The sequence below is a fragment of the Ylistrum balloti genome, unplaced genomic scaffold (genome assembly GCF_031769215.1).
Source record: "Ylistrum balloti isolate Yb309-2 unplaced genomic scaffold, AGI_CSIRO_Ybal_v1 Utg370038, whole genome shotgun sequence".
NCBI classification, from domain to species: domain Eukaryota; kingdom Metazoa; phylum Mollusca; class Bivalvia; order Pectinida; family Pectinidae; genus Ylistrum; species Ylistrum balloti.
The window spans coordinates 1,615,307-1,641,070 of record NW_026782097.1 but is presented as its reverse complement, the minus strand read 5'-3'; the positions used below and the strand labels follow the sequence as shown (position 1 = coordinate 1,641,070).

General features: G+C 33.7%; 1 protein-coding gene across 1 annotated transcript; it reads right to left on the bottom strand.

Annotated features, from left to right (window-relative positions):
* Nucleotides 1–58: 58 nt before the first annotated feature.
* LOC132549022 (neuroplastin-like) lies at nt 59–18,535 on the bottom strand. Its single transcript, XM_060212933.1, has 7 exons — nt 18,404–18,535; nt 16,842–17,201; nt 15,755–15,952; nt 6,572–6,655; nt 6,021–6,320; nt 5,013–5,142; nt 59–4,175 (listed from the first exon to the last, which is right to left on the bottom strand). Exons 1-7 carry the CDS (start codon nt 18,462–18,464, stop codon nt 4,118–4,120), a joined length of 1,191 nt encoding a protein of 396 aa, XP_060068916.1. The 5' UTR covers nt 18,465–18,535; the 3' UTR covers nt 59–4,117.
* Between the last annotated feature and the right edge of the window lie 7,229 nt (nt 18,536–25,764).

Here is a 25,764-nt window from a genome sequence, read left to right as displayed (position 1 = left end):
TGGTAAAGTTTAAGCTGTAAACATCAAAAGGCTTTATCTACCAAGAACAAGACAACCCTTGTTACATTTTCTCCTTTTTTTATTGAATCACTAATATACAGTGTATTACATTGTAACATATTAAGGAAATTCTGTCTAAATTCTCCTAAAGCAGGGTAGACGATCAAACACCAGCAATTTATCTTCACTTCATGTAACTGTCCTTAAGTAAAAACACAAAAAATAATATATCATAAATCCTCATCTCTCTTTCAAATACGGACTTTGTTTGCCGTGTTACTTTCCCAAGGTTTTGTAAGATCAATAAGAGAATAGGAGCTGCAATGGACAAGGCTGAGGTACAGCAGTTCATTCCTGCAGAATTGAGGTCTTTATGAACAGGGAAAGTAATTCTGAACAGAATTATTACGAGGATTTATGGATGAATGTGTTGACCGTTGCAATTTCAGCTATATCCTATACACTCTAAAATCTACTATGTAAAGGTTAATGGGGAACACATAACCACTACACAAGTATTATTTCACAGGGGCAAAATGGTTCATTAATTCCATGACAAAAATAGGGGAAGGGGGAGGGGGCTGGTGGTATGTTGAAAATTTGAAAAAGAGAAAAAAAAAAATAATCATGAAATAAATCCTAAACCATTTCAGGAATATTTTCTGAACTTGGTTTTTTTCTTTTCTGCACGATGATTTGAACACATTTCATGTAGAAGTATTAATTCTAATGTTTGGACTTTTAAACTGCATGACCTGCATGTCTACTATACATTTAAATGCTTTGGTATGGGAAATATCAGAACTCACTGCTGTTGGAATGGAAAAAAAATGATAGAATATAAAAATATGGATTATTAAGGGAATAACAGTTACTCTAACACATGTTATTATTTCATATGGGTAGATATTAAAACAATAAAATTCAACTGGTGACTCGATTCAAAAATAAAATCCTATCCAATGTACACATACCTAGAGTATTGCTTGTGTAGAGCATAGAGATGTACACTTAATTAACATACCAAGAACCTATCAATCTGTGCTGCTCATTCCACTATAGAAACATCCTGCTTTTAAAATTATTGAATAGCAATGAACAAATCAAAACTGATGTCAAGACGTTTGGATGTAACATGCATTGAATGCAGTATTTTCATAACAATGTTTTAATATTGATGAAGATTTGTGTGTCAATTAGGCTCAACATGCACCTTTAGTTAACAAAGTTCTGTGTTATACATATTTTCTTGTAGTTACTACATATCTAAAATATACCTAAATATCTAAAGATTTTTCTAACTTTTTTTTTATTGGGACTAATCACAAAAGTGAAAAATGTGTACTTAAATTATTAAAAAAAAAAAAAAATGCTCTTAGCATAAAAATCAACATTAATTGGAAAACAAGTATGTTATACTGTGATGATAGAAGAAATACACTTGGAATTTCTGCATGACGAAAATTGGTTTAAAATGTGATAAAAAAAACATTTAGTACAGATATACTGAATTGAAGTGCAGATGTTTCTATATGTGTGTCATGTGAAAATATACATCAGGAGGTCTGTATTGAAATACCAAGATTGGCAAAATCCAGAATATTACGTCTATTCTACATTTAACACAAAAGTGACAACCAAGCCAAGCTTTTCATTGATGCTGTAAGAAATCAGAAAAGCATGTAGGCTACTTGATTCACCTACAGCATTAGATAATCTTGAAACACACACCTGAGAATGTAACTCAATTTTCCTACAGCATAGATACACCATAATCACAAAACATACCAACATAGGCTACTCGATTCACCGACAGCATTTGATATATTAGAATCACAAAACATATTGATAGAGGCTACTCGATTCACCTTTAACATTAGATACATGTTCCACACAACATACTGATAGAGGCTACTCGATTCACCTTTAGCATTAGATACACATGTACCACAAAACATATTGATAGAGGCTACTCAATTCACCTATAGCATTAGATACACATGTACCACAAAACATATTGATAGAGGCTACTCGATTCACCTATAGCATCTGATATATTAGAACCACAATACACACTGAAAGAGGCTACTCGATTCACCTTTAGCATTAGATATATTAGAACAACAACAAAATTTGAAGTCCACATTGTTCCATATCAATGGCAAGCATAATAGAATTAAAAAAAATGAAAACAGAATCAATAGATTTACTGCTGTAGTTTTCTTTTCCACTTTGAAAGATAGAAATACACTAGTAAAGAGATACAATATAAATTACAAACAACGCAAGCAGATTATATTACTTCATTTGACTATTAGAAAGAAACTGCAACTGCAGAAATCCCCTATCACTAATACTTCTGCAGGTATTTCATGGATTTAATATTGTTAAATGTAAAATTTTGGTAACCAGTTCTAGACTGATTATGCTTCAAATAATATACAACATTTTATCACATTGTGCGGACAGAAAATGAAACATGGCTTACACAGCTAGAACTAAATTAGACAGTAAGGCTTTCAATGTCTTGTTTAAAATATGCTAATTTTCAAAGATGGCTTGTTCATTATTTCAGATAATTAAGAAAGAAAAGAATCCAATCTTCATTTTCAAAGTCCATTTTCAAATAAAATGTATAATGAAGTTGATAGGGTGTGCAAATGACAAAATTAAGAAAAGAATTCAATATCACTCCTATGTTTTGTTTATGTATTAAAAGAAACGGCATATAATAAAACCAACAACATATGCAGCATGGACAAACAAATTACATAAATTAAATATAAATCATTTGTATTAAGAGTTAAAACATATAAAATCACTTGAGTAACAAACAACATACAATATCATGTTTGAATTGGAATCTACATTTTGATAACATTCATCTGAATACTACCTGAACATGTCTGTTATATAAAGTACAAAATTACGATGAAAATCATTTATTATAAGAAGTAAAAGCATTATTAACTCTTTACTTTCCATACTCTTTCAACACTAGTCTTTATTCTCTAAATAGTACAAAAGTTTTCCAAACTAATATGCAATATACTCTCAAAATTCAATTTGTCAATACTAGTTAATTTCTGATTTACAACAACTTTAGGATTAAGAACATTATCTTTACAAACACCTATGTGTATCCAATCCATCTAACATTGTACGCAAGTTCACAAAATGAGCTGTTTAATTTCATCTGCCAAATAAAAAATCAATTTGTTATAGAAAGCTTTGCTTATTTACCCTTTTCCTTTTAAATAAAACAATTTTTCAGTTCTTTTAATGAAACATTTGAAATATTCCATGGAAAACTTTTCATACCTACATCTTAAAAAGTTTTATAGTTACAGTACGGCTGTGTAGCACTTCTTTGTGCTCTTGTAGGTTGCATACATAACCTACTAAGCCTAAACCCCTTTGATTCTGTATCAATATGGATACAATTATGGTCATTTGTGATCTTTTCTCAAACAGAATTTTGTGAAAATAACATTCATACAATACATAAGAAGAATTAGGTACATTATCTATTCATGAAAATTACCATAATTTAACAAATAAACCCTGATTATTAAGATTAAGATAACATGAGCACTCTTTCACGCATACACATTACATACCTTAAAAAAACCCACTTTCATCCAATCAAGTTCATGTTACTTGCTTTCTTACTCACCATGCAAAGAAATGCATGAGACTGATCATAATACCAGCCATGGTGAACATTTAACACCCATGATTTTTACGTAGGAGACCAACGCCTTTAACATCCGAGATCCATGCTTTGAAGACCTGCATTATATCCTGTTCATTTTGTTACCCTATCATCATTCATACCCGTACATCACACAGAAATTCAAATCAAATATTTACAACAGACACAGATATTTGTTTTTCCTCATACTTTTTCATCACACATCATTTTTTTAGGACCCATGGCTTCTTGTTTAGATAATATTTTATTGAAATTAAATTTCGTTTTTTTTTAACTGTCTGTAGCATGGATCTATGATGTTTTTAAGGTATCAGTTTATGAGGATGTTGCTTCTCTGTACGGAGGTACCAGCTAATTCCTCATCAGGATGTTGTTTCTGTCCATTTGGACAGTGGCCTGTGTCTAGGTTCTCACATTCCTCTGTCTCACCTCATCAGCTCGGTGATCTTGAGTGTTGGCTCTGAAATGAACAAATCAATCCAGTACTAACTGAACATTTATACATGCAATAATTGAGTTTTGAATCAAATTTCCTTCGTATCTCATAAAATAATTAGCTAGACGAAAGACACCTCTGATTTCTACTGACTATACAGGACCTTAACCTAGAATATACAATGCCAACTTATTTCAGGAATCCAGAACTCTTGAAATAATACACACTAAGGGAAGGAAGACAGAAGGTAGCAATATGTCGCAGACAGATATACCGTATAAGCTAGCTAAATATCACAGATAGATTTACAGTTAAGCTCGACAGATGGGACTGACAGAACAGGCAGATATATCCTGTATAAGCTAGCTAGATATCACAGACAAGATATACAGGTAAGCTAGTTAGATGTGACTGGCAAATATACAGATATGCTCGCTAGAATCACATATATTTGGTTAAGCTAGCTAGATACCGCAGACAAATATGTTGAAGCAAGCTAGATATTAGACAGATATACAGTTAAGCTAGCTAGATGCGATTGACAGATATACAGTTAAGCTAGCTAGATGTGACTGACAGATATACAGTTAAGCTAGATAGATGCAACTGACAGATATACAGTTAACTAGCTATATGTGACTGACAGATATAAAGTTCAGCTAGCTGGATGTGACCGACAGATATACACAGATATACAGTTAAGCTAGCTAGATATCACAGACAGAAGTACAGTAAAGATAACTAGATATCACAGACAGATAAACAGTTAAGCTAACTACTTGGGACTGACAGATATACAATTTAGAAAGCTAAATGTCATTAGTTCTCAGTGGAAAACTAGATACTAATCTGATGACTCACGGATAATCTGGAGAGTCAGCTTCATCCTCCATCTGCTTTCCACGTCTCTTTTCATAGATGAAGATGATGATGCAGAGGATGATAACTTCAGCCACAATTCCAAGGAATGGCCACAAAGCAGCAAGACGATCTAAAATTGATATAATTTCATATTACTTGCTTTACTGTTGTGAAATAAATCAATTATAATTCAAACAACCATTAAGCTCTAGACAGACTAAATGTGATACTGATGTGTGTGTTTTTTTGAATACCGAAGGTACAGTAAAACTCACTTATGTTAAACATTCTAGAATTCAATACATCCAATAAGTCAAATGTTTAGATCTGTCCCAATTTTTTCTCTTCTTTATCTAAGTAAACTAAACATGGATTATTCGAACACTGTTGAGTTGAAAACTGCATTGGTGTCGAAAATCTTTTGTGGTCCATCCACAGACAAAACTTGGAATTTATACAGAATTGGGCAACCAAACTCAAAACAAAAAACATTGTGGTCTGCTTACTGTAAATCTATTGCTATTTTGTTTGTTTATTTTTTTTTTATTTGCAAGGCTGCTGGAAAAAATTAAACTACCGTGCCAATGCAGATTGATAAAAAAAAAGATCCCAAAGGGATCTCTGTCCCAAATTCAAACAGGCACTACTAGGGACCAATGGGAACCTACATATGCAATTTGAGAAAAATCCATTCAGTGCTTCTCAAGAAAAATAGCGATAACAAAAAATGTTTACAACCGAACGCCGGACCCCAGACACAGAGCAATTTGAATAGCCCACCATCTGATGATGTTGGGATGAAAATATAAAAGTCTTTGATGCAAAATGCCTCCGTTCATAGAAACACGGTTAAGTCGAACCATGGCATAAGTCAAATATTTTGCCTCTCAACTTCGACTTCTACATGTTTTACTGTACTAGCATTTCAAAGTTAAATCCTGTAAAGTATTTTTACATATGAACTACTTAGTGGAGTCATTGCCCTAGAAGGAATTGATGTGACTTTACCCTTGACTCTGACAACTGTTGTAGCATGTGCAGCCTTGAAGCCCTCATAGGTGGAGTTGGCCATGCATTTATAAGTGCCTTTGTCCTCAAACTCCAGACTGTAAATGGTCAGTTTGCCGTTGACCAAGGTGCCTTCATCATTGATGACAACACGGTCTCCTGCATTCAGCAGGACATCGTCACGGAGCCAGGATACTGTTGGGTAGGGATATCCTGTCACTGGACACTTCAGGATAAGGTTGTCACCTTGTACATAGTTCTTGGAAGAGTCAAAGGTCTTTTCATTCACTTTGGGTGGTCCTAGACATAAAGAAATTCAAAAATTTGAATACAACTTATGAAGATAAAAAGCTTAAAGTACACTTTCTAGTTTTACTTGTGAAATCTGGGCAATATTCTGCAAATACAGTTGTTGGATTAAGGTGTTTTCTTATAACTATGCTTTTCGACTTGTCAGAATATTTTTGAGTAACACATCTAGATCTAGAAGTAAAATCTTCACTACAACTTTGTCCTCTTACATATTATATCGATCTTTGTTTCATACTCACCAATAAGGTCAATGAAGTTGGTCACTGTCTGCTGAGTGGATGTGAATGTAAAAGCGCATTGGTAGCGACCGAGATCTCCCCATTCTGCAATGATCAAATATTGACATCCCAATCTCTTATGTACCAGTAAACAATATACATTTATAACGAAATAAAATTACATTAGTTTCTGTCAGGTAAACTGATAAAGATGGTTGTAGAGAGGTATCAAAATTTATGCATGTATAGACTGATAGTATTTATGAATCTATTTATTCCTCATGTGTTTTTGGATAAATTAAAAATTGAAAAAAAAAAGAAAATTTATGCATGTCACTGAACTTTCAGAATATCTGTTGTATGTATATACATGTACTGTCGCCTAATGGGAGCAGGTAGGAGAAAGTCAAAATAATATTTTCCTTTGTTGATGGTATCATAAGAATTTATACATACACATATAAAGACATATTATACAGTAGAAATCATATATAGACATTCTGTACATCCGTGTGTTGACGTCTTAATCAGGACTGATGTCATAATGACAAAGCTTAAGTGGTATCACATGATGATTATACTACACTCAGTGACACACTGAAGTGTTTCAAATCAATAACCACACATGTACCATCAGTAAAATGTTAAGCCGAGGGTGTCGGTGGGTGTACTAGTGTAAACATACAATGAAGCTGGAAATCAATGATCCTGGAGCTAGTGTGTATTCATTGTTAATTAGAATACTGAATCAGGCTTGATTGGAATTACATAACCTCCATAAGATTTCCCTAATTCTAATACAGAATGAGGATTTCAATAAAAAATATAAAATTTAATGTCACATAATGGTATATTATTTATGTACAATGTATATATCTTAAATTATGTGTTGAAAAAGAACCTGGTACAAAGTTGGTTAACAGGCAAGTTGCTTTGTCAAGCAACTAAGACATTTAATTACAGCCTGCAGCTGACTGAAACCGTATGTATCCTTTACAACATCTTTACATAAAGGACATCAAAGTGTGATTAAACTATTTATAATACTAATGTGAACATTCATAGAAAACCCAGTATCTAAGGTCATTAAATCAGAAGTTGACTTCATCTTACATGAACAACCTCATACATTCATAAGTCTTGGCCAAGCATGCATACCACACCAAGAATAAATAACTGTAGCTGAAGCACTAATGCAATATTGATGAACATGTATGTTATAGATTAACATACATACACATGTTAAAAGCCTTGGACAGTTGGTCGATAGCAAGCGTTAGAATTCTCACCAGCAGATTCAAGCTTATGAAAGGTGATGAAGCAATATAAAACAGAACCTTTATAAATTGTAGACGCTGTATCAATATACAACATGATTCGCAATATAGAGAACAACATGTGTAAAATGACATTTTGTAAATTGTGACTAGTAAATGTGGATTGCCTCTTCAAAAATTATATTCATTCTCAGGAGTCCTGACTATTTTGATTATTGTGAAGAAAAAGAGTGTAAAGCTCAAACATCTATAGCTAGGACACTGTGTGAACATTTTACAGGAATTCTACACAGTACTCCACCTTGTCTCACATTACTAGGCTAAGGGCAATGAAATTTAACCCCAAATTGTCATAAAGTAACATGTTAGTTTGCAAGCAGGTAATCATACCTATATCTAATTACATTATATGTACAGAGACAGAGAGACACCAACACTGTCACATATTTTATACACATCTTTTTTTATCTTTTTAATGTATTCATCCACTATTTAGAAAAAAAAAAATTTAGTTGCTTGCCTATAAATAAAAAGAGTGTGGGAAAGGTAATATTGTTTGGACCACAAAAAGACCTACATTAAATAGCGTTAACAATTTGGTATTTGGATATATAGCCTTATGTAGACATATTATGTGTTCAGTCTTTTCTCCCGAGCACATTTCTGTATATACAATAGATCGCGTGTTAAGTTAAAGCATCCCAATTGGTGATAATTTTTCATAAAAATGTAAATGGGTAGTACTTGATAAGATTATAGTGAAAGTAGACAATTATGAAGGATTTTGAAACGTAAATGTATTTTGATAAGGTTTTGAATGCAGACCTATAATTTGATCTGAACTACTTTCTGTCAATACCATTTTTACAACACGATAAAATGCTGTATTGTCATTACCACATGATGAAGACAATCATAATTACATCACAGCTAAGCCATAATTTTAACCTTAATTATACGGTTTTTTTCTGATGATGGCAAGCCTTGCTAGAACAAACATGTAAACCAATAATAAACCCATGGCAACCAGATGTTGATGCTTCATCTCTTAATTAGTTACGATATCAGGCCAATGTGGTGGTTGTGAAATTCCATACCCTGATACGTGTCATGATATAATATATAACACTTTATATATGACATGTTAATCATAGCAGGCTCGACCTATCAGTCAGGGGACAATGTTTAATGTTAAAGTCTACATTTAGTTGGTGTGGGGGAGAAAAATACAGATTCATAACTGTATTTGATCTGCTGAGTTACTGTTGTAAATAAACCCCTGCTCTTACCAGTCAGGACAGAAATGCATAAATTACTGGAAGAGAATATGAACATAATGAAAGTGCTAGTATTTAGTAGTAGTCCTGAGGATTGCTTTGACAACTGAAATAAGACACCATGTTACATTTCTATATGATCAGGACTAAATCAGTTGTCTTTATACCGTTTCAAAATTTCATCCATGTAAACATTTTGCATGTTCATGGACAGCTACAAATATATGTATATTTAGGTCTATTTCATGAAATTGAATAAACACTCAAAACCATTAAATGAACAAAGACTTAAAATAAAATCAGTATCAAACATTGGCTATCAATAATTGACATTTCTGTGACAACATCTGATAATCTATTAATTTTTCAAACAGATGATAACAATTATTGAAAATAGAAACACAGCTGATTTCAAGTCCCAGACTGTGTATCATGAATATGCACAATGGTAACCTGATAGTGTGTACTTGGTCTCCTATATGTTGGAAGATGAGAGATGATACATATACCATGTAAATGTATATCATGTATATCTGAGGTGTAAGGGTCAATTACAACAGGCGGAGAGACTGGGTTCTTAGATCTATTATTGTCAACAGGTTTCGCATTCTCTGACTTCTTCAACACATAATTTTACATCGAGATTTCTACCCCTAAAGTACTAAAAATGGGGAGACATATCTCAGTGTTGGATTATGACATCTAACTGTTAAACAAGAACAATAACTCCATCAGTTATTTTATTCATAAATCCCAATGTTACATGTATATTAAATCTAAAGTTCCAATAGAATAAGCACAAAGTTCAATTGTTCTGTTTATCATTTCCTGGCCAGTCGTGATTGACCTCTACGTCTGTAATATTTTTTATTTATCCTTCTATCATCCTGCATACTTTCCGGTATCCAGACAGAGGGGCCTATGAACCTATCATCCTATGTACAATAAACTAACCCAGTGTTTGCTGTACATTCCCTCATGTATATCTGGTGATTGATGATACTGTAACCAACTTGCCTAATAACAATTTCTTCTTTCATCACTCTTAATTGCCTTCAAGATTTGGCCTTCTAGATTTCTGCACTTGCAAGCTAAAAGTATGACAGCTTTATGACATGACATAGTTCATAAATCTTTTATAGTTTGGCACATATTGTATTTAACTATATAATGTATTAACTTTAATGACAGGTTAAATTCACTTCTGTGTACTGTCATACCATAATTCAAGAACACAAGACCAATGTTAATGTCTTCATTTCAGCATTTCAATTCCTTGACCGCGAAACAATTTGATGTAGAATATTCAATAACAACTTCAGAACAAAGAAAATATTCAACAGGAAGTCAAAATGTGGTGACTTAATTAGAAGCAGTGATATTTAAAGCATCAGATGCTGTTACATATACTTACTAGTATCATTTAACATACAGCTGATGCTAAATCCAATCCCACACATGCTTCATGCAAAAACCATCACAAAACCAACAAATACTTGAAAACAACACAGTTATATCAACTTTTAACAAAACAAAAGCAAACTGCCAAAACTCCTTCATTAACACAATGTGGATCCAAGGGCTAGGAATTTCACTTGAAAAATCATTGGATCGGGAAATCACATAAACTTGAGGATAACATTTAATTCTGGTGTCAAAGGGTCAAATAATATCATTGGGTCAGGGGATCGAACTTGATCATGGGGTCGGATTATCACATGTACATTTCATTGTAAGTCCAGAGGTCAAGGATTGTATCAGATCCTGGCTTCAGGAGATACATAATAGATCCTGGGGTGATGGGATCTCATTAGATCCTATGGTCAAGAGATCTCATTAAATAATGGGGTCAAGGGATGTCATAATATCCTGGTTTGGGGGATCACATTGGTTTCTCCGGTGGAGGGACTATGTTGGATCCTTAGGTCAGCCAATCACAATACATCAAAGGCTACTATGATCACATTTGATTCACATTAAATCAAGGAGTCAAGGGGTCACATCAGATCTTGGGGTCAAGAGGATCACATTTAATCCTGGAGTCAGGGGATCACATCAGATCCTCAGGCTAGGGAATCATATTAGATCATTTGGTGGAGGAATCATATATTTTTTTTATTTTGGGGCCAGCAGATCACATTTTATACTCAGATCAAATAATCATGTTTGATCATGAATATAGGGAATCGCATTACATCCTATGATCAGGACAAGAAATCACATCACAGCCTGAGGTCAGGGATCACATACATTAGATTCCGCCATCTATCCTAAGGTATAACCAATGGGTCTCGTTACATCCTAGGATATAGCTTGGGGGATCACCATGCCACTGTGGAAGGGGACTATAACTAATTTGATCTCGTGTTGGAGGAAGGGATGAGACTTGAAACACATTTTATATTGAGGTAATGGTATCACATTTTTTTTTTTTTTTGTAATTTTTTATTTTATGGTATCACATTTTATTCTAGGTAAGGTAAAACACATATCTTTATGTTGTTGATCACATTAATATCAGATTAGAATTTTGAATGCTTTCCATCCCTTGTAGGTTTAATTACATTTAGATCCTGATGCTTGGTTGTCAGGTGAAATCCTAGTGTTTGGGAACACAATAGATCCTGTCTCGAGTCTCTAGGATCACGATAGATCCTGCATTGAAGCATCAATTAAACTGTAACTGGAATACTTAATATGGTGTCATATTAATTTTTGTGTGTATGGGGGTGCTTGGGAGAGTTTGGACACAAGGTGTTTTAGTTTGAGGGATCAAACAGGCTTGGTTAGTGTTTAATCCTTAAGTAAGTGTGTCACATTAAGTGTTTGGGAGAGTTTGGACACAAGGTGTTTAAGTTTGAGGGATCAAACAGGCTTGGTTGGTGTTTAATCCTTAAGTAAGGGTGTCACATTTAAGTGTTTGGGAGAGTTTGGACACAAGGTGTTTTAGTTTGAGGGATGAGACAGGCTTGGTTGGTGTTTAATCCTTAAGTAAGAGGATCACATTATGGAGTCAGGCATAGAAATAAAAAAAAAGGTTAAAATAAATCATCAGGTAATAAAATCCCAATACAGAAACAGGTTACCTACTGCGACCTGAAATAATGACCAGTGAAAGTCCAGCTAAGTACAATGTCAACAAAAAGACCTTGGACCAGATCCACTTGACCGCATGATTTTTACAGTTCACTGATATTGTATACAGGAAGCAACTGAGAACATCTGCGTACAAATATTACATGGAACACTTGTATTATTGTTAAGAGTTTGTCCTATATGAACACCATGGTTACACTTTGAACTTGGCAAAATGCATATTAAATGCCATTTCAGGCCCTCCACATAGCCCTCCCAAAAACTGAATTACTTCTCATTTGGAATACATGAATCAAAGTATAACAAGCTAACAGTATTAACAAATCATTTTTCAGGACCAGACATGGTTAATCCAGCAAAGTTCAATTCATCTTTTATTAGAATATCACTCACTAGTATTTTAGGCAAAATTGAATCCCTTAAGCTTGGAAACATAAAGAAATAAGATAATAAGAAACCACCTATCAATTACTTGTGTGTGGATTTCTCTCATTAGGGATTTAAGACAATGTTCACATAAGAAAGACCTTTGAAGAATCTAATGTGTTAAGAGGTAGTAAAGATAACTACCAAACTTTCCTATTCAAATTAATCTCCTCATAACATACAAAGAATGCAAGTAATACTGCTAAAATGTGACATAAGGCGTATGACAATGAAACAGTTGATACAGTGGGTCTGTATCTCTTACCAACTTCAACTCTATTTGACTTTAAAGGTCATTCCTATGAGTTCCAAACTTACCAATTTCACCACACTCCTCAGATAATTTCTATAATGCTCCAAGCAAAATATAAACCCCTACCCCTGATATGATATTTTTGAAAATTATGCTAATGCTTCCTCATACCACAACACTCAACAAATATTATGACCTGACATTAAAAGAAATATTGCTATTCTTAACATAGTTGACCTCATACCACAACACTCAACAAATATTATGACCTGACATTAAAAGTAATAGTGCTATTCTTAACATATTTGACCAAAGAAACCGTGAATGTGAGTTAAGGACATTATTTTGAACAAACTCGACAACGATGATAACAAACCAAATAAACAAACCCTAAGGCTTTAATTGACATGATTTACTTTATGTGTTTTTTGATACTTGATTCTTGACCTTGTGACAATGAAAGTTTGTCTCATTTCATCCCAGCATGTTACTAATCCAAGTTCTTTACTACAGACCTCTTGATTCAGTAGAAAATTAATGAAAAAAAAACACCTGATGCTGGATAAGGACAGACATCAAAGTAAAGGAAACGGTCATTACCCTAATGGGCAGGTGACCTAACCAGAGGTCCATAAAGCCTGTATCACTCACCTGGTTAAATTTGCTGAAATTGCTTCATTTAAACTTTACTATTTACCCTATTTGACCCTACCACCATGTCCATAGGGGACCAGATACACAGTTTATACAAAATTGAGTTCCCTTCATCTAAAGATGTTTCAGAATAAGAATGATTTTAAAGAATTTTCAATATGTCCCACACCTCAAGGTTAAGATCCACAGTTAATACAAAATTGATCCACCTTTACCAATGGATGCTTCAGTCCAAAGAAGGACATAATCCTGACATTCCAACTTAATAAGGACTTAAAAGAATTTGCTCTATCAATTATATTGGGCTCCAACCCTTCCCACCCTAGGAGGCTAGGAAACAGTGTTTATACTTTTACCTTTTACCCAAGAATGCTTTAGACCAAATTGAGGAAACTCCACTCAATACTACAGGAGCCGTAGAATTTTAATGAATTTGCTCTATATCCTCCCATTAGGCCTCAACTCTTCCACCTCAGGAGACAAAGATCCACCATTAATGCAAAATGAGCCCGTCTTCACAAAGGAGGCTTCAGATTAAATTGAGGCAAAATTAAATCACTTCTACAGCAGAGTAGGATTTTCAAGAATTTGCTTTATTTTCCCCTATTTGGCACCACCCCTCCCTCCCAAGAGATCGAGGCCCACTGTTTATACAGAATTCAGTCCCCTCCACCAAAGATTATTCAGACCAAATTTGGGCAAAATCTTATCATTTCACAGGAGATGATTTTTAAGAACTAGCTAAATTTCCCCTTTTGGGCCCTGCATCTGAGGTAAGGAATCTCTATGCAGGCCAGTACTGAACAGAGACAAGGGGGCCGCAGACTCTTGCACATCTATGACCAAGCGTTAAAGCCCCAATATATGTAACATTCACCAAAACTTTAGTGTAGAATCACACATAATTATTGAGATATTCTCTAAGATGTAGTTAAAATTAAGTTATTCAAACAATAGTTACCACGACTTTCTGCATAAAGTATTGATATATGAGCAGTTGAAACTCGCTATTTGTAAACACACCTCCATTTTAAACAAGCTGCCATCGAAATTACGATTGTTGCCAAACGACGTCGGAAAGTTTGTGACCTGATCTCGCGAGAGTTGAGGTTTCTACTTATAGAGGAAGCACATGCAGATATGTCTCCGTTAAGTTTTTGTTTACAAATGTTGTTTGCGAAGTCTTGTCGTAGACTTGAGGTATTCCTGTGATAAACATTCAGTTTTGGGGAAATTATTAGAAGGAATATTTAGTTTAGAAACGATACGACGCACAATTATAACGTAAGAATTCAGAACTGGTCTGATGTATGATTGGAAAAAAAGGAAGCGACTGGTGAACGTCTGTACTGTGTCTGCCATGTTTATACACGCGGAATATGCGCATGCGCAATGTCATCGCTACGAGCGGTAATGTATGAATTATTGTGGGTACCACATTGTTTATTTTCCAATTTTTTCAATTTTTTTTTAAATTGAAAACAGTCAGTTTTATTTTCTTTAATTAAAGGAAAGTATTTGTTTTGTTGCATATATTACGGGGAAAATAAGATAAAGTTGTGTTTTATAGTGATTTTTACGTATATTGGGGCTTTAAAGAAAGTGTAGCCGAATTGACTACAGTACATTGTCAACATCTTGTGTATTTTTCAGTATATAATCTGCTTACCATCTGGTCACTATTTTCAACCATAATGTACATAGGATTACAGATGGTAGATTCCTTACCATCTTGTACAATATGTACGTCAGTGCTAGTACGTTCCACACTGGTCATTAATCTGATGAAGGTGACTGTGTAGTCATCGAGACATCACACTCAAATTGTCTACAGGTAATGTTATAAGAACTTTTAGTCTATTGACATTACCAACATGGAAAAAAATGTTCCAAAATATGCTTTTAAGCATGGTCAACATCCATTCATTCATAAATGACTAGTAGCTTTTTTTCAGAAATAAGTTGACGAACGACAAACAGACACCACGCAATGCCATAAGCACACACTGGTCCTTCAGACAAGGTGAGCTAAAATTAGGTGATTAAACAGGACCCTTACATCAAAGAGGGAATGGAATTTGCAGTTAATATCAATACAAATTTGCATGTACAAATGATGTCTAAGTGAACACAACAAAATATCTAACAAGATAAATTTAAATCCATTTATGCACAATGAGTATGATTTGAGATTCAAGGGAAAATAGAAAGACATGCTTACCAGGTTTGGTGATAACAAGTCTCTCTCTCTGCTCGCCCTCCAGCGAGTATCTGTCGCTCAGACTATCTATCAGAGATTTTGAGCCATTCTTGCTCCAGGCCAATGTATATTCCCTATCAGTTGTCTCCGTGCTGAACTCAGGAACACAGCTTAATGTGCTGCTTGTCTCATTGTACACTACCTCAGGAGGGGACACAACTGTAGACAGACAAAAAATACATCACTGACTATGTTTTACATCACGACTGACTATGTTTTACAACACGACTGACTATGTTTTACATCACGACTGACTATGTTTTACATCACGACTGTTTTACATCACGACTGACTATGTTTTACAACACGACTGACTATGTTTTACATCACGACTGACTATGTTTTACATCACGACTGACTATGTTTTACATCACGACTGACTATGTTTTACATCACGACTGACTATGTTTTACATCACCACTGACTATGTTTTACATCACGACTGACTATGTTTCTAATAATTTCCTCTTAATTAAAAAGAGGCTATTTCACTACTGATAAATACTGGTTAAATCTCTTTAATGGTAAAAAACAATCTAGTGGGAGATAGGAAAGGACTCAATGTCATGCATGGGTCTCTCAAAACCAACATTGACCCATTATTTTTCCAATTATTTTTTCTATGTTGTCATTGAATGACCCCTCTAATTTTATTGAATGACAACTGCTAAAAATCATATTTTGTTCAAATTCTCAGCTCCCAAAGATTCTTCTTAACCTTTACTTACAAAATATAACATCTATAGCTTTATCGAATCTGCCCCAAAGGCCAGAAATACCATATTAAACTTTGTTACTTCTAAACTAATTAGCATTTTCAAGTAAAAAGTACAGATGCATGACAGAAAAAACTACACATGTGTACATTAAGACAACCAGTTGCACCATATTCATATTTTCACATAATTGTTTAAAAGGTAATCCTTTAACATGTCTACGCTAATTTTAATGACAAATTTAATTCTGAACAGATTTTATGAATATAAATGCAAAGCAAATATTTTTCACTTATATCAAAACAGTAAAATAAAAAGTGTTAACAACAAACCTCTGAAGACATCCACATCTTTTTGGAAAAATTTGTACTGTTCTTCATAAATACAGTAATAGCGGCCAGTATCCTTGATAGTGAGTTTGGGTCCAGATTTGGAGACTTTGAGAGTGATGACATTCCAATCATAAGGTGTAGCTCCTGGATTGGTTGACTGATGGATCTCAAATCCCAGGTTCATAAGTTTGACTGCATTCTTTATGTCGCCCTGTCGGTCAAGAGATCTTTTGATGATCAGTGAGTTTGGGTCCGGTTTGGCAGCCTTGGTGGAATATCTACATGTTATCTCAAGCTTACCACCTTCTAGAACCTTTAGAGGGCCTGTACTTGGCAGAATTTCAATTTTTGGTGTATCATCTGTTGAAAAGGTAGAAAACAAGATGTTTTTATACCAGAAACTCTTATTTTCATATTGCTCAGTGTTGTCTCACTGCCCTAAAAACAAAACTCTCAGGACGAAAAAAAAAGTACCAGGTATGCAGGTTAATTGTTCTTTTCAAGTATTTCTAAATGCATTTTATTTTCATTTTTAATTTGGTATGATATACAAGTAGTTAAGGAATGTATTACTGTTAAGTATAGTACTGCAAGTCACAATATTACAGAGAAATCCACTTATTCTGACATATTTATTTCCCCAATAAAATAACAACTAGTATAATATAATGATCAAGCAAGCCATTTTAGATAAAGAAAATGTAAAGTGGTCATTTTTTTAAAAATTTTATGAGCCAACCAATGCCAAGTTTTCAATAAAAAAAATGAAACGCCACTTCCATTTCCAAAGAGTTAAAATATTTGTGTTGTTAAGATTGTCTACTGAGAATTTTTTATCATCTAATATTTGACAAGATAAAGTAAGGACAGGGAAAAGCTCACAAGTTGGCCAGTAAGTAACTGATCATCCTAATACTGCAATGAAGTGGACATGCTGCACAAGTGTTTTTAAATCTAATTTACAGGGATTCAGTGTCAAGATTCTTTGGGCAGATGACTGACCTGCTACTGTAACTTCAATTTGACAATTTTATTAGGTTACTTTGATGAAGTCTGGCAAACTGTTTTATGATGCAACATACATTGAATCATATTTTTTATAACAAGACTAACCAGAATATTAGTTGCTACTAATTAACAAGTCCTAGAAATTTAGAAGACCAAAATCTCATCACTTTAAAAGTAAACGCACTGCCAGGGGCTGTAACTTGCAAGTTTATCACAATCATTAGTATGGCGTCATGCAAACAGAAGAAGGGAAGATTCTATTAACAAAAGCAATTAATATTTGAAACCAACAAATATTTCAGAAAGCAGACCACGGGATTATATTCTCAATTTCTGACACGAAACCAGACACGTGTTAAAATGAACGACGGCATCAATCATATACACAAAGGTTATTTCACGAACACAGTAATAGCCTTGGGGTGAACTCAAGATTGTTCTTCTGCAAAAACAGTAAGACCTAGATCAGCTGATCGACCCAACTGTCTCGTTCGTGATAGGTCGACATATATTTACACACGAAAACAAGAATATTTTGATAATCGGATACCTACCAGCATATATCGGCAATGTGATGCATGCTATAACACAGCATGAAACTAAAGAAAGCCACATTCTCAGTTCTATTTCTTGGTACTAATGGAATTCTTCTAAATAGTGCTACTGTTTCTACCTTCGTCCTTGACAAAATGGCTAAACTGGTATATGTGCAATACGCATGCGTGAATTATATATGCTAAAGGCGAGTTCGTTTACGAATTTACATTCCAACGCACTGATTTAAGGTAAATTGGGCTCAATTTCCTTCAAGCATTTATACAGAGAAATGTGTTGGGTTTTTTTACATGTTAAAATTGCGTGGATGTTTGTTTACATTATATTAGACGAAGAATCTATTGTCAGCAGATATGACGAAGCAACGGTCCTTAGATTGAATGATGAAGAAAGCTTACAAGAAAACAGGGACATAGATAACAGGTGTTATATACGTCCCTGAAGGAAATCATTAGAATATGAAAGGAACGAAATAAAACTTAATCACAAACACCACCATCACAACCAGAATTTACTGACTGCATAATGTCGGAATAAGAACACTGGCGTTATTACTTTGCTTTAAAACATTAAAATTAGTAACGATCTCACTATCATGGCCGAACGCGAATAAGAGCGGAAGCTGTGGGAGGAGGTCAAACAGAAATGGCAACCACACTAGTCGGAGAAATTTATTTTCAAAATCACAGACCCTCCATGATAAAGAAAAAAATATGAAAATAAGAATTGAAACAACAGAAACTAAGTTTCTGGAATGACTTGAAAAATAAGCAAAACACGAGCACATCATCTAAGCTTTGATGCTTCCATACCAGGGACGTCCCCGTCCATACCAACACAAGATCGTCTGAAAAACCAACATTAGGTCAGAAATTATTTGAATGAAAGAGGTAAAAACGAAAATGAATTTAAGTTTTATATGTGAAACCACAGGAATTTTCTATTGAAGGCAGCACTGACTAAAATGTATTTGATAAAAACATTGATAATCATTTGAAGGGGTGATTCTATGAACTCGTGATCTACTTCCAGTCAAAAATCCAAAGTAAACACAGATTTCCAGGACAATAACAATGCAAATTGACGAATTAAAAACATAATAGGGAAACCATCTGGAATGGCATAACGGAGGCGTAGGACGGAACCCACAAAAAAGGGCAAATATTTAAGAATGCGCTTCCGTAGATTCAGGACTTGTGTACATATGAATTTTAACTAGACGAGGATACGTTCGCTAAAAATATAACGGAAACGTTGTAGAAGCATCAGACCTGGACAACAGTCAAGTTGAGGACTCGGACACATCACGAGAACTTTAACAATAAAAGCCAAAACTGAACCCAAACTAATATACAAACATATTAATTCTAAATCAAAATACAAAGTAGAAACACCGGGTTGATACGTAATAAGTCACAAAAGATTTAAAAAAAAAAAAAAGAAAAGAAAACATTTTAGAAGAAACTGAAGAGATTCCAAACTGATCACGCAAAGAAACCAGTTGCAACACAACAGCACTTGTGATAGTTGGTGAATATATTACCAAGGCTCTAAAAACTTGAAGGTAAACAAATCACCAGGCCTAGAAAACATGTACCCAGAATTTTTCAGAAAGTCTGCCCCCGCCGTATCAACGACTATCAATAATCTTCAACCAAATCCTGGTTTAAATTTTGAAAATCATATCAATGAAAGGATAAAAAAAATAAAAGCAAACCAGACTTTCGGGTTATTGGAGAACATTTAACTTTATGAGCCCTTACATCATTTCTTCCGTTACACAAAATAACTTTAAAAAAAACACTTGAATCGGTACAACTTAGATTTAATAAAAAAAAAAGGCTACCAGGGAGTATGGATACGAAATACCAAAAGGGGCTGCAGAGACAGAAACAGAAGGGTGACGGGGGACATGAAAAATCATTCAGTGATTCGATCTCAAGAAACTTGGATAACAAACTTAACATTTTACAAATGTAATATCAAAATCCAAGATGGTAACCTTTCTCTAATCAGTCTCAAAATTGCAAGGGCAGCACTTGGGACCAAGAAAAACTTACACTCAATTTGAGAAAGATTCATTCCGGATTTGTCATTAAAATTTTCATAGTTAAAATCCAAGATGGCTGCCTGTTGGCCACCTTGCTTTTTCTGATCAGTCCCAAACCAATTAACTTTCATTGAGTCTATTTTCTTCAATTTCAAAATATTTTTTTTATATTGTGTACCATTTTCATAAACTAGATCTAAAAAAAACAGCAATTTGACACTGATAAAGTTGTATACACATATAAATGTGATGATGATGGTTGGAACTCTTATAATTTTGGAGAAAACTATTGAAAATAATTCAATAAGAAAGTTAAGTTCACATTAGAAAATTATTTACTTATCATTCGAAAATCTCCTGTTTTACCCATAAAACATAATCATTAGTTAAGTTTGTGTTTAACAACATGATACTTTGTGATACTGTAGTGATTACAATGGTGAGAATATCCAAACTGTATATTTTAATTATATAAGGCAGGGCTTTCGATTTGCCAGATTCGGGGCCAATATTCGGGCCCCATTCCCAATGTAAAACAGTATCTTTTTTTCCCAATTTAGACCCCAAGTTTTCTCAATTCTAAGGAAAACACCATTATTTTTCCCAATTCTAAGGGACCCGTGCCCCAGTTCCAAAATGGGGTGTGAGAGCCCTGTAAGGTCAGATGGAAACATCTATCACATATTTCCCATTAACCATCAACATGATTCAAGTAACGTTTCTTCTCAACAAGTTTAGTAGACAGAATATCATGTATAACAGATATATTTACTACAACCACCTACACAATTATGCCGTCTCTCAGCTGATATAAAAACAAATATTACATCTGTGCTATCAATGTAGTTTATGTATTAGATAGTATATATGTGACAAATGTATATTATACAAATCTGTGCTACACATTCCCTTTATGAACACTATTACCTTTGTTACACAATATGTTCAAACATGGCTTTGTATCTATGAATCTTATCATGTATATTGAAACAATGTTCTGCATATTTCATCTCATTATCCGGTACCATCATGTTGCTTCATTACTTCAAAATGTCATTTCATGTATTGTAAACATTTACCTGTATAAATTATTGATTTAGTATCCGATAATATGGTATTCAGTTAATGCTTAACAGCAGCTGGAATCTGGTCAAATGACGAAAATCAGGAAAAAAAATTGTCATAAAATGTACTGTAATTTACACAGTATGTACTACTATATAGTTATGTGCAGCGCAGGTAAATAATCTACCTGTATATAGGTAGTGTATTAGAACAGTACAGGTAAATAATCTACCTGTATATAGGAAGTATATCAGAACAGTACAGGTAAATAATCTACCTGTAGATAGGTACTATATCAGAACAGTACAGGTAAATAATCTACCTGTATACAGGTACTATATAAGAACAGTACAGGTAAATAATCTACCGGTATATATGTACTATATCAGAACAGTACGGGTAAATAATCTACCTGTATATAGGTAGTATTTCAGAACAGTACGGGTAAATAATCTACCTGTATATAGGTAGTATATCAGAACAGTACGGGTAAATAATCTAACTGTATATAGGTAGTATATCAGAACAGTACAGGTAAATAATCTACCTGTATATATGTACTTTATCAGAACAGTACAGGTAAATAATCTACCTGTATATAGGTACTGTAACAGAACAGTACAGGTAAAAAATCTACCTGTATATAGGTAGTATATCAGAACAGTACGGGTAAATAATCTACCTGTATATAGGTAGTATATCAGAACAGTACGGGTAAATAATCTACCTGTATATAGGTAGTATATCAGAACAGTACGGGTAAATAATCTACCTGTATATAGGTAGTATATCAGAACAGTACGGGTAAATAATCTACCTGTATATAGGTAGTATATCAGAACAGTACGGGTTAATAATCTACCTGTATATAGGTAGTATATCAGAACAGTACGGGTAAATAATCTACCTGTATATAGGTAGTATATCAGAACAGTACGGGTAAATAATCTACCTGTATATAGGTAGTATATCAGAACAGTACGGGTTAATAATCTACCTGTATATTGGTAGTATATCAGAACAGTACGGGTAAATAATCTACCTGTATATAGGTAGTATATCAGAACAGTACGGGTAAAAAATCTACCTGTATATAGGTAGTATATCAGAACAGTACGGGTAAATAATCTACCTGTATATAGGTAGTATATCAGAACAGTACGGGTAAATAATCTACCTGTATATAGGTAGTATATCAGAACAGTACGGGTAAATAATCTACCTGTATATAGGTAGTATATCAGAACAGTACGGGTTAATAATCTACCTGTATATTGGTAGTATATCAGAACAGTACGGGTAAATAATCTACCTGTATATAGGTAGTATATCAGAACAGTACGGGTAAATAATCTACCTGTATATAGGTAGTATATCAGAACAGTACGGGTAAATAATCTACCTGTATATAGGTAGTATATCAGAACAGTACGGGTTAATAATCTACCTGTATATTAGTAGTATATCAGAACAGTACGGGTAAATAATCTACCTGTATATAGGTAGTATATCAGAACAGTACGGGTAAATAATCTACCTGTATATAGGTAGTATATCAGAACAGTACGGGTAAATAATCTACCTGTATATAGGTAGTATATCAGAACAGTACGGGTAAATAATCTACCTGTATATAGGTAGTATATCAGAACAGTACGGGTAAATAATCTACCTGTATATAGGTAGTATATCAGAACAGTACGGGTAAATAATCTACCTGTATATAGGTATTCAATTCAGTTTATTTCCAAATGCAGTACAGCATATAGGATTTACAAATCAGGGTACACAACAATATCAATACAGTTTATGCAACATGACGGTGGAGAACACTACACACAACTAAAACGTAAATAATTTCATCAGGTATTCTGACAGTAGCAATTGTTTCCCAATTAATTTCGATTTGATCTCACAAATTTTCTAACTTATGAGATACAAAAAATTGTAATCAACTTATTGGATACAGACAATTTTACGGATTTATAATACAGTTATATAATTTGTAGTTAAATTACAAAACTAGTCATGCCTTACATCATCATCATCATCATCATCATCATCATCATCATCGATGTCAATTCATCATCATCATCATCATCATCATCATCATCATCATCATCATCATCATCATCATCATCATCATCGATGTCAATTCATCATCATCATCATCATCATCATCATCATCATCATCATCATCATCATCATCATCATCATCATCATCATCGATGTCAATTCATCATCATCATCATCATCATCATCATCATCATCATCATCATCATCATCATCATCGATGTCAATTCATCATCATCATCATCATCATCATCATCATCATCATCATCATCGATGTCAATTAATCATCATCATCATCATCATCATCATCATCATCATCATCATCATCATCATCATCATCATCGATGTCAATTCATCATCATCATCATCATCATCATCATCATCATCATCATCATCATCATCATCATCATCGATGTCAATTAATCATCATCATCATCATCATCATCATCATCATCATCATCGATGTCAATTCATCATCATCTTAATTATCATCATCAACAACAACGTCAATTATCACCATCATCGACGTCATTTCATCATCATCATCATCATCATCTTACTTATCATCAACAACAACATCAATTATTATCATCATCGACGTCATTTCATCATCAACATCATCAGCAGCAGCAACTTTAATTCAAATCAATTCAAATTCAAATCAGTCGAAAAAATTAAAACCAATATCATAAACATATATTTAAGATGGCGTAGAACACAACAGACACAGTTAAAACATAAACCTCTACATTCATTTATAAACACACAAATTTACTAACTTGTTCTAGCATTAAGAAGTAAAGTTCTTCTTGTCAAAGCACAACTTAAGTATTTACTGAGGTTTCTCAGCGTTTTAACATTTTTAACTGCCAATAATTCAGTTAATTTATGTACAGATAGACGTCGATGATAATACGGTTTAATATATAATGCTCTTAAATCTGAGTATGTTGGACATAATAAAATAAAATGAATCTCGTCCTCCATTTCTCTTTTGTCACATAATATACAATACCTTAGAGCTCTGGGTATACCATGGTATCTACCGGTCTCAACGTTTAGACTATGTGCCTGAATCCTAAACTTAGAGAGGATATTTTTAGATTTAAAAGTCAAAGACTTACGAAGATAAAACTGCAGTTCAAACCGGTCAACAATATGTTTATATAATATACACTTGGATGAATTTTCAAAACTGTTTCTTGTCTCTTGAATGAAAACATCATGTAACTGTTGAGTATATAGCATCAAAAAATGCTTTTCATTTGAAATACACTGAGTCAACCAAACATCATGAAACCCTAAACTACTAAGCTCTTGCTTTACATGGTACATAAAATTCATCTTAAATCCAGGTTTTCTTAGATTTAGCTCTACAAGTTCATTATAACATGACTTTAAAACACAATTATCGGTATGCAGTAATTTAAGCCAATATTTCATAACAGCTATTTTACGATTTATTAACAAAGGGAAACGACCCAGCTCATGGTAGACCATAGAAGAATTCACGTTCTTTTTAACACCCAACACATTTTTTAAGAACAATAGATGTATTTTCTCTAACTGGGGTGCCGGACTAAAACCCCAAATTTCACATGCATAATTAAGTAAACAGGAAATATAGGTATCAAATAAGGTAGTATATCAGAACAGTACAGGTAAACAATCTACCTGTATATAGGTAGTATATCAGAACAGTACAGGTAAATAATCTACCTGTATATAGGTAGTGTATCAGAACAGTACAGGTAAATAATCTACCTGTATATAGGTAGTATATCAGAACAGTACAGGTAAATGATCTACCTGTATATAGGTAGTGTATCAGAATAGTACAGGTAAATAATCTACCTGTATATATGTACTTTATCAGAACAGTACAGGTAAATAATCTACCTGTATATAGGTAGTGTATCAGAACAGTACAGGTAAACAATCTACCTGTATATAGGTAGTATATCAGAACAGTACAGGTAAATAATCTACCTGTATATAGGTAGTATATCAGAACAGTACAGGTAAATAATCTACCTGTATATAGGTAGTGTATCAGAATAGTACAGGTAAATAATCTACCTGTATATATGTACTTTATCAGAACAGTACAGGTAAATAATCTACCTGTATATAGGTAGTGTATCAGAACAGTACAGGTAAATAACCTACCTG

Excerpts from the sequence above, each read along its gene's own strand:
- LOC132549022 (XM_060212933.1), bottom strand. The coding sequence starts at position 18,464 with ATGTGGCTTTCTTTAGTTTCATGCTGTGTTATAGCATGCATCACATTG. Across the intron at positions 15,953-16,841 it reads AGATGTGGATGTCTTCAGAG|TTGTGTCCCCTCCTGAGGTA; the intron begins GTTTGTTGTTAA and ends GTCTGTCTACAG. Across the intron at positions 4,176-5,012 it reads GCTGACTCTCCAGATTATCC|AGCCAACACTCAAGATCACC; the intron begins GTGAGTCATCAG and ends TGTTCATTTCAG.